The following is a 20253-nucleotide window of genomic DNA, read 5'->3' as shown; positions in this document are numbered from 1 at the left end:
ATATACACTTGTAAAACAATGCAGCAGCAGATGTACTTCCGACACCCGTCCGAGACGTGTCGACTGTATAATATAACACTATACATATAGCGACAATGGTCCTGCGAGATATAACGTCCGTCCCGAGGAGTGCGTTTGCATTATAATAATGACCGGTCCGCGCGGACCAATTGAATATATCCGCGATAGAAATGACCGGCACGCCCAGCGCAAACCTCTAGGCGGACGAAGGTCGTTGTTCATTACCACCACGCTTGTGACTAAATGATTAGATATAATATATATATATATTTCGTACCATATAATTTATCAAACACAGAGCTTCCCATTTACGAGGTAGGATGGCTTTGAAGAGATTGATCCTTTTTCCTTAGAACCCGGATTATGATAATTGATATACATTATTATAATATATACGTGCAATGCGCATCATTTTTTAAATTTTTTTTAACAATAATTGTGATAATAAAATTTAAACGTTCGTATTTATCGCTGTTAATAAATCTTAGTCACACTATTAAAAAAAAAAAACAAAATAACATAACAACTTTACCGATACAATTATTATATTATACTATATCGAACGATTGGATTATAACGATTAATTTATTTCATACAATTTAAATTAGGTTTAACAACGTGACAAACTATTTAAATCCCTACTGGTTACTACAAATCAGCTTTCCTCCTCGAAATTCCAATCAAATAGCAAACACTAATAAGACGGTCCGTTACGGTGCCGCAATATACGAACCCGCTCAAATCGTTTTCGGCGGAGGAACTGATGCAATGCGCATATCTGAGAAACATCAAGTTCGTATTTTAAACATGACACGCAATATTATTACACTGATAAAGATGAACATTTTACCGATGGAAAAGGCTTTCCGACGCTACTCACCGTCGACTACATTATTCGTATACACATGGACCGGCACGTTCCACGAACTCAATATCCGCGTACTACACGCTGGAATGGCGTATTGCGTTATAATAAATTTTATCTTTAAAACATTTCCAAAAGAAATAATAAATCGTCCAAAAGAATAATACACTTCCTTTTTTTCCCCATTCCGGTCCCTTTATTTTCATTACTCCGTCTCCCAAAACAAACTGTGATACCCATAAACCGAAACCAAGAAAAGAAAACATTTTTCGGTCAACGACGAAAATAACAATAATTATAAAGCCTACGTGTATAGTAGTGTAGTTACGTAGTACGTGCACGCGTATATACCGCGCGAAAAGTGAATAATTTATCGTTGCTGCACCACCCCCGTTGCAACCAAAGTCATTGCGAACGCTCTTTCTCCCTTTCTTTCTGTGTGATCTTTTACCGCAGTTAATAATTGATATTTTAAGTGTTTCTTTAACAACAACGGTTACGACTATTCTCCTCCTTCTCATCTACCCGTTATATGCACGTATATATTTATATTGTCTTGAAAACTACTTTTGAATTATTATTATTATTATCATCATTATTCTGTTTTTTCCTACTACCCCCTGACTGGGCGTGCCTGCGTATATTGCTGTTAATTACCACGCAACTATATTATAATATATACCGTGGTTTTCCTAATTTGGTTATTACATTATTTTATTATTACTATTTTTTTTTTGTTTCTGTACGATAGACAATGGTTATATTCGACAATGCCAAAAACAAAAGCTACGTATTATAATATATTACACATAGGACGATTGCTACTGCATTTAAGTTTCATTCTACACACTGGGCGTAATTATTTTAACTCAACGCTCGTCGTCGCCACTATCATACTCGCAATCGGCAAGAGTCGTACACAATAAATTATTACAATAATAAAACAAGAAAACGGCGTGTAATAGTAATATATTGCCGCCATATTTTACTCTGAGACTTTTTCATAAACATTAGTTCTCTATTGATTTACGACCTCAGATCAAATTTAAACATTAAGTAGTATTACGTGGCTTTGCGCGCGACTCTATATTGTTATACAACAACTGCAGTTGATAATTTTGTTAGATTTATAATTCGATTTCACGTGCATTATGATTAATGTTATGAGGAAAGAAGAAAAGAAAAATTGCATAACATCAAAAGTGAACACAGCGCTGCAGTAATGAATTTCGATGATTTCAATATAAACTTTGAAGTTCAAACACACGGTTTTTAGGTATCTATATAGACATTACTCACGTGGAAATGGGAAATGAAGGGAAGGGTGCCGAAATTAATGGTCTGCTACCGTGAACGTACATCGCAAGAGTTTTGTTTGTTTTATCGGTGTTCAAAGAAAACTTTCTCGAGTCATATAATAATAATAATATATATATGTGAGCTCTCGCATTACCTGTACCGTGAATAACAGTCCGTATAAAATGTGTTTTTAAGTAATTCAATCCCTTTGGCGTGCGGACGTTTAAAAACAATCTATGAGGATTACAAGGAACAAACGCTAAAATAATGTTTATTTAGTTAAAAATCAAATTATAATTTATAACACCGTGTAAGGTATGATATTGTAATTATAGGTTATTATTTTATATTAGTTATTACTATTATTAAATGGAATAAGGCGGTGGTATATATTGTTGTTGAACACTACATAAACACTAAGTTCATCTATATTCTATTATTATTATTATTTATTATAAATGTTTTTGTATACCCAATAAAAATCCAAAATAGAGTATGGAAAAGAAGCTAATTTCTTTTTTCGTTTTATATTTTAATCGGGTCGCTGACCCCATATATTATATATTATGTAACTACATCGGCCGCCGGCACATCCAAAGCTAACCGTTTGCAATAATAAATCAACCGATTCTCGGGTATTTGGATAAATATCTACATTCGTGTAATATGGCTGTATTTAATACGTATATATGGATCCGAGAAACTTTTAGTATTTACAGTAGTGGCTTTGACTCTAGGGATTTTATGACCACACTAGTATTATTTAAACGGCCAGACAGATTTTATCGCCAAAACGTTTACATGTTTTATAATATATAATATTATTTAGATACATATAATGTAATATGTTTTCAGGTACATCGATGTTTCAATATTACTTTATGAAAATATTTTGAATTTAATATAGACATATTATAAAAGCAATATGCAACTACGTTTATCATAATTTAACATACGTTTTGATAGATATACAATCGAATTATGGACCACCGTAATAATCATGACAACAACTTATATTATTTCGACACCTATAAAATATTAAAAGTATAATTGAGCATAACATCTTACAAAAAGTATGATACCTAAATTTTGTTTTTACAAGGCGCTAGCCTCAGAATTTAATATAATATTTTAATGGTTTGTAAATAAAAACAAGATCCAAGTATTCCTATTACGTTAATTGCTTTCGTTTGTTTATTAAGTGAGCTTGACGTTTAAAAGATAGTGTATTTGTTTTTAAGTATATAATATGTAACTTGCCAACTTTACTCAAATATAACTCCAGCGTACATAAAGGAAAAAGATTATTTACACCTTTTCGGTTTTATGCGATTTTAAAAACTGCTCTCAAAACTAATTAAAACTAAGAAAAAAAAATGTAAGCGTATAGATCTGACTATTGATAATGTGTCAGGACAACTGTGACGTAACGCGTGTAAATAGATATAGATACCTGCAGCTGTACCGTTGTACGATTTACGGATCTAACGTGTCAGCCGTCAGCCGGAACAGAATTCTGGAGGTCTAATTATGCGACCAGTAAATTATGCGTAGAGGAAAAGGGAGGGGATGGGAGAGGAAAGTTCGATCGTCATCGTTTAGCTTCTTCGGCGTTCACATCCCCGAGCACCGTACCCCGTGACAAATACGACGGGAAATGGGTGGAGAAGACCCCTTCTAATTAGCGATTCCCTACAACGATTCCCACCACCGCTTTACAGCGGCGTGCAGTGTGCAGTGTGCTTTTCGGGAAAAGGGACCGCCGTCCTGAGGGCGGCGACCGAATATTATTAAAACCGTCCCGAAGGATACGCCGACGACGAGAGGTAGACATTAGCATAGTATATTATAATACGGTGGCGGTGGCGTTTAGCGCGGCAGTACCAATAACTCAGCTACAGCGGTATAATAGTGGTAGTGGTATATAGTCTACATTGTAACAGTCTGGCGTAATCGTGTGTGTGTGTGTGAGTGTTATGTGTATATATGTATTTACTAGTTAGTACACTACACACACACACACACACACACACATATACGTATCTTTACGCAACGTCGGAAGGTTGAATGCATAAAACGGAACGGTTAAGGCATCACGATATAATAATGGCTTAATAATACTAACGCCCGTGGCTCGGGGTCGAAGGCGGCACGGGGGTGAGCCACAAAGCCGCCGCTGGGGTAAAATGATGTTGTTTTGCACGCACTACGTACCTACACCACCACCACACGACCACTGCCGGCCCTAATATATATATATATATATAAATAATAATCGGCCACTTCGCGACTGTTGTTCTCTGTGGAAATTAAAATATCGGGCGTGGCGTAGTTTTCATATATGACGCACGTATTATTGTATAATATTTACAGACCGGGCAACAATAGTACATGTTCCATTATCGAGCGACCGACAGAACAACTGCGACTAAAACGAATTATACTCAGACTCACCATACGTACACGCACATAGTGCATCGTGTGCAAGTTAGATGATATTATGTGTGTATTTCGTATATATATATATATAATATACAAAGGTACGCTAACGCGCGCTACTTAATTGGGAGCCGATAAGAAGTGTCGGCGAAGGGGTTGAAAGCTCGCGTGATAAATGGACTGGTGTTTTTGTCTCCTTTGTCCGGCGGCGTCTAATCAAAATCGCTTGCCAGCGTTGATGACGTATCGCGATTTATCATTCCTCTCTGGCCTGCCCTAAATGAACGCTACACACATAGACCTGCAATACGGTATAACGAGACGTACGCCTTCTTGTACAACTATTTAATATATTGCACGTATAACGTACATTCTACAATCTAGAGTATATATTAGGTATATAGTTCTATATGCGTCTACCGCACTCGCAGTTATCACGGCTGACGATACGATCGACTTTGGCAAACCGTACACGACATATATAGATTGTAATACAACTAAATGGCTGCTGAGGGTGCGTCGTGCACTTGCACGCATAGAAATATGTACTTTGATGATTTTTTTTTTTTTTTGCTGCTAAAATACTCGTTTAATGGTGTTTACATCAATAATTAATTTCGCATTATACCCAATACCCATCTATAATGTAGGCAACAACGACCACTAAATAGTCTCTATCAAGCGCAACGGTATCCATCGTCATACTTTGATAGTGTACATATTTGTTTTTTTTTTTATTATTTAGTAATTTATTTTGAGAGATCAATGTACCTATAGTCATCTCCCGTAGTACCTATATTCGCTTAAATAGAATAAATTGGGAAGGTATATTCAATTTTCGTAAAAAATAAACCTTTTCCTATTCCCTACACACTGTATTGAATTTAAAAGTAAAAGATTTAGAATATAAAGCGCGTATATATAGGTGTTGAGTTACTGCGGCGCGTTTTTTAAACGTTAGTTTCAATATAAATATATATATATATACACATTCCGTAAACATTTAACATTATTATTCATAACTTGTTTAAAAAAAAAAAGAAGAATAAAATCCCGCAAGCCAATATATTCCTTGACTTTATCTTATTTTTACTCACTCCACAACGACGAACACGGAAAATCGTTTAAGCTGAAATTTAAGTTATATATATATAAATAAGGCACCTACACCACCCTTTGCGACAAATCCAGTGCACCGATATAATATAGTAACAATACGGTATGGTTGAAAAAAATCTCCTCCTCCTCCTGAACCCGCAAAACAAGCATTGACTTTTCCAAATATCATCATCATAAACGCGTTTTTTATCTATAATTAAAATCTTCAAATATAGCGTAAAGGTCCGATTCCATATTATTAAAGGTTTTTTTTTTTTGAACTTTTTTTAGAGCTTCCCAGTTGCATCACGCACTCGTATTAACGGCCATCGCTCGATCTTATTTACAAAATGTATAAATAAATAAAGGTATACGTTATACTGCAGTTGAGAAGAGTGCTTCTTAATAGTACCATTTCGGAACCCCTTTATATTCCTTTTCCTTTATTTTTTTTATACCAAACCGTCGTTTTACAACTCTTTATGTAACCCTTACGTGGTAAGCACCTTTCAAAGAACCTTAATAAAAAATAATAATAATAAAAACTTTGCCTTAGATAAAGATTTTTCATCGTGGTAGGTGTGGCGGTGTTACGGGAAAGAAAACTTATATATGACACGTGTGTGCTAACACTACTTTGATGTCCTGTATACACCGCTTATATTATTATTCACGTTATACAGCTCGATTACTTTATCAGTCAGTAATAATTATCAATATTAAATGACAGAAATAAAATATTATAAATATACAAGTCACTATACGTACACGTGATTTTATCGTATAACATTTTAAACGAATATTACTATCGTATTATAAACAGTATTTTCAATAGGTAATAATTTCTACGTAACAGTAAGTACCAATTTCTGTTTTGTAGTTCATATGAAAGGCAGTAAGCAATAAAATGTTGTACAACCATGTCAAAGTTAATAATTTAGAGTAAATTGTAAAATCAAAAACAAATCGAAATGATATAAAATATCTTATTTCTAAACGAATCATTCTTCAATTTATCGTGGCTATACGAGTACATTATATTACGTGTTGGGTTTATTTCATTGAAAATATTTCCCTCCGTCATTTATACATTAACATTTGTAATATTATCTTTACTGTCAAAAACACTTTATTCACCATGACGGATATAACTCACAATGATGTATATGTATAAAAAAAAAAATACTAATACACTCATCGAATATCGATACTCGACTCGTATTTATACCGCGCATAATAAAGTCTCGAGTCACGTTTTCCACGTGCAAAAGAGGAATAATACATTTAATAATAATATAATGTCAACCTATGAGTGATGCAGATATGTCCTTAACCAGCGCATTAAAAGATTTATTATTATTATAACTTAACGATACGAAAGAAAAAATAAGCAGATTTTAAATAATTCACATTATAGTTATGCTTCTCCTATACAGGCATACAGCTATGAACTATAATGTAATAATAATATAACTATAATGTTATAGTTATTATATGTATATACGAAAAGGGTTTTACTCAATATTTTACCTGCTGTAAATTATAATCTTAAATCCTAATTAGTTTCCACTCGAATTGCTGTATTATTTTGAAATGCTCTCGTTGGCTATTAAACACCGTCTTATGAATATATTTTGTACCAGACCCATTATACCATGCATAATTAGCAGTAAAATATTAATAAACAATCTAAACATTTTCCTTCGCTATGCCACGATCATACACATATATTTTTAGTTTTATTTATAAAGCTATTGATGTAAAACGAGTCTAAACACAGAACATAAATGAGATATGTACTACAGCAAAGCAGCATTTTTTTTTGTACTCATTTAAATTCTGGAAAAAAAAATAATAACTAAGAAACTCTTAGCACGCGTTTATTGATGTAGGAATTCCGTTTGAATGTTATTATCGGACGAATTAATATTGTAATACTTGGTAAGAAGAAATATACGTCATTTTTTTTTTGCATACATAGACTTGTTGACCCGCAACGTTTAAATCGTTAAAATATCATGTTCCTATCGTTCATTATAAATTGTAATTATATTTTACCCGTTTATTATGAGTACATTATTAAATACAATTAATGACTAAGCTGTTGGTTTAATTTCATATTATGCAGCCTAGTTTCTTTTGATAATCGTACTTGCACGGCGCTTTTGAAGGAAACTTAGAACAACGTTTACTATTTGTGATAAATATCAATAAATTCTAATTTAACATATTTTAATAATTTTACTTAAGTTAATTTATAACTAATAAGTGGAAAACTTATTAGCCAACTTCTGGAGGCATATTAAATAAGTTTGAAAATTGCTATTGCATTATTTCGCGCAGGTATTTGCGTAATAAACGAGTGTTTTAAATACTATTTTAACGGAACGCGGATTATTAATAACGGCAATAAATTAAGAACGAGTAATGTTACAAATAGGTATACTATGGAATTTATTATGGTATTACGCGTGTAGCTATAATATAATATTGTTGTGTGAACATTGGAAAGTCTTTATATCAAACGTTAAATTTTGGAAGGCTCGTGTACAGAAATTCGATTCGGATTATATTATACAGATCTCTGGCCGAAATCGAGACTGTGATTGCCATTTCTATGCGTCACAGTAAGCAGTATTTCGATCAGACCTTATTTACTCGTCCGAAACGACACTACTCCGAACCATAGCAGCGCTCGCCGACATCGCATAATATATATATATATATATATATATTCGTTAAAATATTAATGTAGTATAATGGTCTTGGCCAGAACTCGGCGCGTGGTATGTGTACGTTTTAGTTTTGTCGTTATTTTTTTTTTAAACGCGCGCACAGTCCGACGAACCCGTCGCGGTGGCGGGCTAGTTGCCAGGCGTCGTCGGCGGCGGTGCGACTGGAAAAGCAAAGGAAACGATTTATTGTTTTGTATTTTTTTTCACCCGTCTTTTGACAGTAAGTTTTATTTCCGAACCATATAATAGCTAATGCCGCGACACACGCTGCAGCGTACGATGGCCGGACGGACTTGTCGCTCGTTGAATCCCGTTTAGAACCGGGCTTGTTTTAGCATTATGTCTGGGGGGAGGCGTGCAGAGAATTTGGAGAAAGGACACCGAGGTTTATTATTATTACTATTATTATTATTATTATTTTAATAAACGCGCTGGATTATTATTATACGGCCCAAACGACGACGATGACCGGCGGCAGCGGCGGTGACGGTTGGATTAAATTAATGGCCGTCGCCCGCTGTATAAAGTGATTCTCCGGTTCGCACGTAATTAGAACAGGGGCTTTATGCACGCGTGTTTTACCCTCCCCACACCAACCGCTGTCATTTCCCCTTAACTTTTTGCCCCCGAGTCCTTCCCGTTGGCGTCGACATCGTCTCTCTTTTAGTCACACATCCCACGAACACATCCGTACCTCACCGCACCGTCATTTTATAGTCCAACACGTTGGCCTAAACAAGACGATCGTTCTGTTGTTGACTCCCCGGAACTGTCCTTTCCGAAGATTTAAATTTAACATTTAATTTATTAACACATCGGTTTTATTATTCACTCGTCAAATTATTTAGGCATCCTAACTTATACAGTTTTCAATTTTTTTTTTTTACTATCTACTCTGTTGTTTATACGAAAATATTATTTTTAAAAAAACATTGCATTTATATTTTATATTACGATCGGTAATCGAATAAATAAAGTAAAAAAATGCATAAATCGTCATAATCCTACTGTGAGCGTAGGTACATTAATATATAAAATAAAAAAAACGTTTGAACTCGGAAAGTTTGAATCCGTGACGACAATAACGATCAAAATCAATTTAACCCGAAAACTTCGTCAACTAATATGACGAGGAAACGATCACCGTGTACATGAACAGTACTCGCTACACACGTGTACGCATTCATTATACATTTCTACCTCTATTCCACAAGCACTCATACATACAAACATCGTTAGATTTCCATCACATCGTAAAATGGCGACGACGACTCCGACGACTCCGACTCCGACCCGACCCGTGTTATTTATTCTTCGTCACTTCCGGTGCGCGCTTTCGGGTGAATTTTAATCGCACGCTGGGCCACCCGATTTTAATGAACCGGAATTCAGTGAACCGCCACCGCCACACGTGTAAACTGTATATGTTATGTATATAAATAAACTCGCCCTAAACAATAGAGACGTGTGCATGTACGACGTACGTGTGTGTGTGTGTGTGTGTGTGGGTGGGAAACGTTTGTCTTGGTATATACAAATAGGTAGTCTATTGCGTATACACCTGTTTTTTGTTGTTGTGATTTTCCTATCGCTTCCACCATCGTTGCGCAATTAACTCGAGTGCTTCGAACACATAGATAAAATTGGGCACCTCTATATGCAGAGAATCGCAAGCTTATTTACGACCTTTTTTTTCTCCACTCGGCCGTGTACGGTACACATAAATTTTCTCGACGAGAAAGAAACGCGTGCTATGCTATACCTATATACTGGACGTCTAAATCGTGTAACATCGCGAATTTTATTTGCACCATTAATAACGTAATAATATAGGTAAACTGTAGTCGAACGCATATTATAAAACATCACTGCACACAAAATTATGCGTATTATGTATACAGGTACATAAAGACATGAATACCTAATTATATCGCATTTCCGTTTGACATCACATCGGACGGACTTACGTTTTAAATACATACTACGACGCTATAACGCGCCATCACATCACATAATTATAATTAATACAAGTAAACATGTTATTATTACTATACATGAACATATAGTGATATGTGTCAAGCCAAAACCATGAGTATTATTTTCGTTGACTGCGCGATGTTCAGCAGTGTTCTATATTATAATATTATAGGATATTGTTTAAAGTGATTTTCGGTTTCGTCATGTAATTATATATACCTACATAATACTAAATATAGTAACACGTGGTTAGTGTTTGAGTACCTATTGAATGTTATAGAAACTTTAATTGGTATTTTGAAAAATTATAAAAAAGAAAATGATGACACTATTATGATATTATAATTAGTTTTATTATATCATGCCGTCAATACAGCTTTAGTTATATTCAAATTTAATTTAATAGTATTATTGTTATATATTTTTTTTTTTTTTTTGTATAAAAACAAAGTAATGCAGATAAAAGTTTTTCGTGTTTCTTGTCTTACAAACAGACAATATTATAAAATATTATTCGCGTAACATAATTTTTCATTCATTAAAAGTTTTACTTTTATCCTTAAAGCTGTCATAATGGCGTTTCAAAAAATTATAATAAGTAGCAACAATGATAAAATAAAAATTTTCATTTAATACAATAATAAATTGAACCGTCGAATGAATGATGAGATGTGATGTATTTCTCGCCTTGCACTATCTGTACAAAATCCGATGGCCAGAACAGGAAACTTCAAAGCCCTAAAAGGAACTTAAACCTATTGGGGTGATAATTTTGATCAAAAAGAACGGTCAGACTCTTTGTCCTTTTGTTTTACGACTTATCTCTGTTCTTACGACTCGCCCTTACTCCCGCCAATGAGTCATTATGTTCTATGACCCGTGAAATAACCTTGTCCGCCCAAATAGCCTGTTTTTTCATATAGCTGGATTTTTAATAGCTTCTTACTATATACAAGGTGCTTTAAACTCAAAGTGTGTCTTAACGGTAGAGTGACACAGTATACGGTTCGGCAAATGGCAAATTTATGCCGTCAAAATATAATTCCCTATTATATTATACCGGTTTAATGCAAAACAAAAATTGCAGGCTTAGAGGCACATCAGTGAGGATTACAGTTTTTTTTTTTATTAATGATTACCACTAGAACAGAATGTTTTACGATTTCAAAATATGTATGTCTAAGTCGCATTATTTTGTTACATAAATGTATGTATATCGTCTTTCTAAATTTAATCTAGTTATATTACCTTATGAATATTGATAATTTGATCTGCACTGACCTATCCATGTTTAGTAATTTACCAAAAATAACCTCCTCTCTTTTGTGGCACGTAAATTTTGTTTGAGAGGTAAAAAAAAATTACCAACATAACTCCGGGGGCTGTATATCGTAAAAAAATAGCATTCGAATCACGTACGTGAAGAAAATTGTATCCCGTAAAAAAAAAACTGCTGTCTGGAAGTCGAAAAGAAAATAAGGAAGGCACATCGTTTCTTACAATTCCACTGGGCCTCTTTGAACCATTACGATTTTCTACCATACCGCCAGACCGTTCACTGTGCTCAATCAACCGATATACAATTAAACCGGATTTATATTAGTCCTGGTTTTGATGGTAAGGCAATTTTTTGTCAGCCGACGCATACTCACACTCGCGAGCACATACACACGCGTTATATATTATAGATATAAAGTACCGTGTACACTGTACATATATGGGACGACAAAAATAAAAATAAACAAAGAAAAGAAAAAAAGAACAAATAATACACATATATAATATATATAATATATATTATATGTACAATACATACATATGACTGTGAGCATAAAAGTTAGTGTTCCGGCGATATATAACTTGAGCCAGCGAACAATTTTATTAGACTACCGTGTCTCGTTTAGAGTCCAGTTTAATTTCGCCTAGGGATTCATATGCAAATAACGTTTGCTGTATATAAATACACTTGTCTCTCAAAGATATTTTCATTCTCGCGTTTCACCCACAATTATCGTGAACTTTGTTCCGCACATTATTAAAATCGCACTTGGAAATAAACGACAACGATGGAAATTGAGAAATTTGAAGTGAGCTTACGTAAAAGATACTCATCGTCGTTGCTATATAAGTATATATTATACATCCATTCAATCGATATTAAATTACTCCAAAGAGGTCTCTGTAGGTCTTTAAGCCGAAACGTCGTACGATTATAAATATAATATGCGCTATAAATAACGTCGTAGGTATATATAGTTAATAGACAAATGTTATACACTCTTTGTGTATATTGCGCATAGAATTCCAAATAATACAAACTAAAAAAAGGGTTTTACTGTTTTTGTTTGTTAATTCCACGAATCGTTAAAAACTTAAAAATCATATTGTATATAACATTAATTTTAATAATTATTAAAATAAAATGTTTTCTAAAATATTTTTATCGTCAAATTCGGATATAATATGTTGTAATGTCATTCAAATATTATGTATATTTGTATATTTTAATAATATACAAAACAATATATAAAAATTGATATTTTCGATTTATATATCATCAATGTTCTATGACTCTGGAAATCCAATTTATTTTACAACGCATTTAAAGTGTTTTTCGTGATGTACATCGACATCGTATATTTCTTATCATTTTAAAGTTCTAAGTTTACCAATTTTCGATAACTTTTGGTAATCATGATGAATGCATTCTGATCGATCGGATGTACGTCGATACTCGTCAATATGCATGGTAAACTACTATAACATAGGTACTGATCGTTTTACGTCGACGCGTTTCAGCTTTCCGTTTTCCAAACTATAAGTTTTACTATAGGAGTTATATTTTTACGGTATATATTCTTCGCATTTTTGGTTTAGATTTAGCAGTTACGATGAAAAATTTCAAAATAAAATGATATAACATGAGGTTTGTGTTTATCCCGTGCGTATTAAGATTGCAATTACGCTTAAGTCACTATATATCATATTATATACCTAAACTCATTGTTATCTATATATACAGTCGTCAGACTGAAACTTAAACAAAATAATAATGATTTAATGAAGTCTGAAATTATAATGTGTATTGGAGTACGTTTATAATATTTGTAATATTTAAGTGTACATATAACGTGTAGACTTCAACCAGCTCCATTAGACATTGAATTTGTACACATAAATTAAATCAGACTTACGGTCCCGATAGAATCTAGCGCAATAGCGAAAATGGAGACAAAAGAACTCTCACATTGCCAATTTTAATAGGAAAATAATGTGCGCAACAGTGCACGTCATTTTTCACGTAATCTACCACGTTTGTCAAGCATCGCGTAATCCCTCGGGATTACACAGCTCTCCGTGTTCGTGTGCCAAAACCAGAGTATCACAATTCATGGAGCATTTCGGTATTAAAGCCCTCGATGTCTCCAACAGCAATCGTACAAACTTTTTTATCAGAATACATACAATTTTTTTTATAAAAATATAAACTGCGCAATTGTATAATATATAATATTAAGTGAGGAGTTTCTTCAGTAGACAAATTATTATATTCAATATCATAATATGAAACGATTGAAAACATATCGGTATGTTATACTTAATATAGACTGATTTAATCTAACCTTTAATAAAATATAAATAACTTATGCTCACACTTGTTTTTATTTTAGTATGAAAAAATGTATTTAGTCTCTGACTAACAGTCGTTATCATGGTTAAGTCATTGTACATAATAATTAGTACGTTTAAAATATATATATTGATGGAAATTGAAATTTAGGTAATACTACTAACTCGTACAATTTTAATTCAACGGTTTTAAAATATTATATTTTAATACATACAACCATAGAATGGAAAAACTTTCCATTAGAAATTATAGTGCACAGCAGGTGCCCATATAAGTTCAAACTTAGGTATGATTTATGAGTTTTTGGCATTTGTTATTTTTGTCCTTGCAGGGATTAGGCATAACAGTAATTGGTATTTTAATTAATTACGAAGTCCGCAAGGACAACTGTATATAATTTTGCTGATGATAAATTTCGAAAATACAGCGAGTTGACAAATTAGAAAGCCTAAAACCCTGGAAATGTTGAATAGTCGGGTTTAGTTGACCTAAACGCAAGAATATGGCTGTCCATCACTTACCTGGAAGTGTAAAATGTTTCTCTCGGGTTAAATAGTACGGTACCCGTAGTAAACCGTAATCAGTCATGTCCACTATAGTAATTTGCGTTTTATTGATTATTTTAGCACAACGCCACAAAACCACGTGTTTGAAATGTTTCGCTTAGAAGGTAGTGAATTATTTATATAAACAGTAAAATCAAAGACCAGACTAAATTAAAAAAATAAATGCAATGTACGCCCATTTCCCATTAACAAAAATATTTCTTAAATATGTCCAGTATAATTTTTAATCAATTTAAAAAGATCACTTTTGTTCATAGACCTTATAAGGTTTGTGATTTCGTTTTAGCTCTTCGACAAGTGATGATAATACATTTTATACAAAAATAAATTTGTTACTAAATATAGGTATTGAAATATTGATAAAAAAAAAATAAAATATATTTTTCAATAACACGCTGTATGTATTCGTTTCATGTTATCCGTACACAATTTTTTTTACAATTTTGTCAAGGACTCGCGTTCGTTTTAAAATATTCGCTTTTTCTTATCAAACGCAATAATGTAATACCGTGTTCAAACATAATTTATGTCAGAAAATCAGTTTATATATTTTACACAGTGATATTTTTTTATGTAAAATATGTATGCACAATTCTTTGTTGGCCTATTTCTATTAAAATAAATCCTAATAAATTGTAAAACACCGTAAAATGTATAACAAATCACTGTTATAACAATTACAAACGTTTAGATTCTATACGTCTCTAATCTATTTAATATCACACCATCGTAATTCGTCAATACTTTCGTGAACCGATTTCCTTGATAGAACGGACAATATAATAGTTGATCAGACTTTTGAAACTATTTAAAAGTAATACATAATATACTTAATACACTGTCTATGTTATCGTATAGGCAACGACTGAAAATGACGGTTCGGACTATATAATTATTGAAATAAAGTCTATTATATCGATATATTTCATTTACAAACGTATAGCCGCTTTGCTCCAAGTTATATTATTTTCCTCAAAACTAATTAAATATTAAACTGTAGTTGTGTTATTTTTAATAGTCGTTTGATTCGTTCTGTTGGATTTTCTAGTATGAAATATGGGAACCGGACAAGAACTTGAACAAATCGTTGGTGGTACTGGACTTAAACGGTGATGGCCGATCTAATCTGACCGTCAGCCACAAGACGTTGGCGGGATTCGTTGGTCTTCGGTCGTTCAACGTGACCGGGTTCGACCATGTAACGATCCGGTCACAAGGCGTACTGAAGAACGTTCGCACAAATTTCATGGTGACCATCAGCCGCGTGCATCAGCTGTACCTGGACACGAATGCGTTTCATCCCAACGACGGCACGGTGGACGTGCTGGTGGAGGACTGCGATGTGGTCCGGCTGGGCAGCGAGGTCGTGTTCAAGCTCCAATCGTTTGCATTCCGTCGGATCGGCGCGCTGCACTTGTCCAAAAATACGTTCAAGAACGCGGGAATGGGTTCGCCAATTAAACAGGTGATGATGAAACTTAAAAACGCTATACCTATTATAAAATATTAAGTATACACCTATGTATACTTATATAAGTCCACCATAACCGTCGTGCTCTTAGTCTTTACTTTTTCTCATTTTTCAGTAAATCGATCTTGTAGAGTTATTTGGTACATTATACTAATCGCAAAGGTCAGGTTTAATTTCCATTATACGATACCAATGATCTTATTCCGCGTCCTAAACACACCCAACGACCTTTTCAGCTCGAAATCAGCATCCCGCGACATTACAAGTTTTCCTTATTTATTCCAGTTCGCGAGTTGTAACTATTCGTACATTATAATCGTGTGTATCGATCATACTATTACCACTGTGTAATCTGCTATAGCAAAATTCTATAGAAAATATCCATCTCCGTTTCAATATTGATGTTCATGCAAATCAAAACTCATTATCTGATTTCGTTGAGCTTACAACTATAGAAATCGATGAATGCCTTCTTGGTTATTCACGTCAATTTCCAAAAACAAAACCACCATCTCAACCTGACGGTAAAGCAGTTGAAATTTACCGCCCGAAAACTAATTTTAAAGAATTAATGTCGAACAACGACTATATAATATTAATATATAAATATATTAGCCCTAGAGATTTTACGACGGTATGCGACGGTTACGTGGATATATAGCTTATCATGTTTATAAGAGCTTTAAAAGTTTGAAATGAATTATATAATATAGAGATCATAAATTTTGTAGGTTTTTTACGGACCTAAAAGTTTAAAAAATATATAACGTTGCTAACAGCACGAGAATAATGCGTTTTTAAACTAAAATATATATGTTTAATGCTCGGCAATAATTTTTGGAACTCAAATTCGTGGCGACACACGAGTGTTTTTAACAGATACACGATATAATTTCTGCGACTATTGCGGGTGCCATGTCGCCGCGGTGAAACGACACGACAGATTAAAGACGGAAAAAATCGTTTGCTCGTCTTTTTCATTTATCACACGCCAGTATATTATGTAGGCTATCGATAGCAATTGCATCGGTATCACACTCAACCGTACCGTCATAATATATACCTTTTTATTTATACTTTATAACCGTTTGATTAATACATTATATGTTATTGAATCGAATTTCAATCATTATTTTACAAAACGTTATAGATAAATATATCAAATACGCTGCACTGTAATTACTAGGTAGACGGTAGACGCGGCTATAGTCATATCTGTAACTATAAATTATACAATATGTTTTTGTGTAGGTCAACAGAGATTTTTTTGATTTTTAATCACGTTTTTATCATTTTTAGCGATTTCACAGCAACAGTTTTTAAAACAAAATAAACTTATATACGTTCCCAAGTTTGAGTTTTACTCTGATATCATTTTTTAAATAATTTTAATTTATTATAAAATCTAAGTTGAATTCTATAAGTCATAACTAATATCAATCAAAACTGTACTATTTTTCATTAAAATGTCTAAAAATACGAGATTCATTTCCTAAATTTCTATAAGATTTTTTCTTATTACAAAAACAAAATAAAATACTAAAGAACTTCGTTTATTATATTATAAAATTCACTACGGAATTAGGTCTTTCTAATAAAAAAAAAAAAATACAGACACAGCCACTACAATAAAAACTTAATTTTTCAATTTTTCTAACTCTAATTTCTAATTTGATCACAGATGATATTGGAAGATCTGACCGCAGACAAATTACCATCGTACGCGTTTTATACGTCTATCGATTTACTGTCTATCACCAATTGTAAGTTTGGTACAATCGAGCGGAAAGCGTTTCCGATCAATGATATTGGCAACGCGACGCTGACCAACGTCACTGTGAACCTGATGGAGAGCGAAGCGTTCCAAAACTCTGCGCTCATCAACAACCTCCGAATGACAAGATGCAACATCCACGAATTGCAAAGCGACGCTATCATGTCCGTCGTGCAGAATATAATTATCGAACAGTCCGAGTGAGTATAGATGGATTAGTACCTATATACAATGACGATGATACTCGTCTGGTTTGTAGAACTTTAATATACGAGTAATTAAGACGACTATCTTAACGAAAGTTTTGAAAATAATAATTTAATACTTTCGAGTAATTAAAGATAAATCATTTTGTCTTTCGTGACCGGGCACGCCGTAATGGTTTTAAGTCACTTAGTATCGTTATGATATTTAAAATGTAATCAACATGTGTTTTAAATTATACTGCTAGCTAGATTTATGTTTGATCGAATCGCTTCGCTGTATTACTTTAAAACAACGGAAAAATTCACTATATAGAAAATGACACGCGAATTCAGTCGTAGTGCGTGTGGAAACACAAGTAAAGTCGGTTTTAGTAATAGTATATGCTAATTTTTTAAATTATTTATTAAACATATTAAAAATATATAATATAATAGTGTGCAAGTTCTTTTAGTTAACAAAACTATGTGATTACATTATGATGTATACTATATAGTATATATACTACCGTCTAACTAAATTAATATATACACAAGCGGTGATTGAAATGGTAGCAATATTTATACATTAAAAAAAATAAAATGTTAATATTTTATACCGAACATTTTATTTAAAACACTTACGAAAATTGTATACTATTCACATATTTTTTATCAATTTAAAATTAAATTATAGAGATAAAATGAAAAGATTTAATTGCACTGAAACAATGTTTAAAAAAAAAAGAGATTATATTTTAAATACCGGTCTCATAAAACACATCTGTAACCTAATTGAGGATGTAATTGGATAATATTCTGAGTAACCGTAAAGGAACAAAAAAAAGTTGCAATTGTATAACAACCAAGAATTCCCTAATTATACAATATCTTCTAATGACCATATTCCAATATCATTGGTCATCGTAGTCCCATAATCACGTTCCTATAATATAAAACACACATGTAAAAAATGGTAGCAAAAAACAAACACGTGATTTGTAGGCTCGTCATGTAGAAATAATTACTTAAATTAAAATTTTAGCCTTTCCCGAGGCGTTAAAACGTTTATGACGGTCCGTTAAGACGATACCATTGCGGTGTTATCGCGGCACGACCTGTGTTTTCGTACGTATATTCAATCATTGAGAACGCGTGCATTTAAGTATCCAAATGTTACAAGAGGGTACCTACATACTAAACGACATGATTATGAGACATGTGGTCGGCGAGAGGTAACACATCGTGTATTATAAATAGCATACATTGTTACGCGTTCAAATCGATTGATTTGGCAGTGATTTCGTGTTTATAATAATTTGGCGAACTAAACCATATGACGATATAATTTAATCGAATCAATAACCACATTTCGATGCACGCGTATTATGTTATTATTGTTATTATTATGTACGACACCGACGACAAATCGATGTCGCGGTTTGCCCTTTACGACGTCTTATAATAGTTATATATATACTTTGGCATATCGATCGACGCGTACACCTTTGTTACAAAAGCACGCTATATTATATTTTATCATATTATCGTATACGCGGAAACGGAATAATTGACACAGCTCTTGACTTCTCTATCAAAACACATTATTAAACACGTCATCACAGTTAGATGACACAGATAATCACAGAGCACTTCGCTCACCGAGTTCTAGTAATAGCTGGCGACATGAATCCAATAATAATTATTGCATTATAATATTATCTTGTATTAACCTATGGTCATTTTTACCATAATATACGTATAAAAGTATTATACTTTTTTTTTAAACATTTTCAATTTATACAGGGTGATTCGCAAAGCATGCTAACCCCATTTTTCTAAAAATGTTGATGTATCAAAGTTTCAATTCGATCGAAAAGATAATAATTCCGTACAATAATGGGTTTTTGAAATTTTGAAAACGTGGGATCTATGGAGCTTCGTAAGTTTCAAGTTTCAATAATTGATATTCATTTAGATATCAATATTCATCATTTTTTCAAGTAGGTAAAATAAATACTATAGATTCAATATTACATTTAAGTATTAAATATTTTTGTAAAACCACTTCTAAGGACTATTACTTTTATTTAATACATCACATAACTGAAATTAAATAATTGGTATTTTTAATAAGAACACAAAAACTCAAAAAAAAATATGTATATATTCTAAATAATTTATAGTATAAAAGG

The 20253-nt window shown here is 33.0% G+C and overlaps 2 protein-coding genes across 3 annotated transcripts in view; one reads left to right on the top strand and one right to left on the bottom strand.

Moving 5' to 3' along the window:
- The window catches only part of LOC114130748 (E3 ubiquitin-protein ligase MYCBP2), a 272960-nt gene that overhangs the window by 148822 nt on the left and 103885 nt on the right, over positions 1-20253 (bottom strand). The window lies entirely within an intron of this gene.
- The window catches only part of LOC126550949 (uncharacterized), a 119340-nt gene that overhangs the window by 85334 nt on the left and 13753 nt on the right, over positions 1-20253 (top strand). Inside the window, exons 2-3 of the mRNA XM_050203599.1 lie at positions 15680-16096; positions 17784-18076. Of these exons, the coding sequence (XP_050059556.1) occupies positions 15680-16096; positions 17784-18076 (710 nt within the window). The remainder of the gene's footprint in view (positions 1-15679; positions 16097-17783; positions 18077-20253) is intronic.

This window comes from Aphis gossypii, chromosome 1 (genome assembly GCF_020184175.1).
Source record: "Aphis gossypii isolate Hap1 chromosome 1, ASM2018417v2, whole genome shotgun sequence".
In the NCBI taxonomy this organism is placed as follows: Eukaryota; Metazoa; Arthropoda; class Insecta; order Hemiptera; family Aphididae; genus Aphis; species Aphis gossypii.
This window is presented reverse-complemented; position numbering and strand designations above follow the sequence as displayed.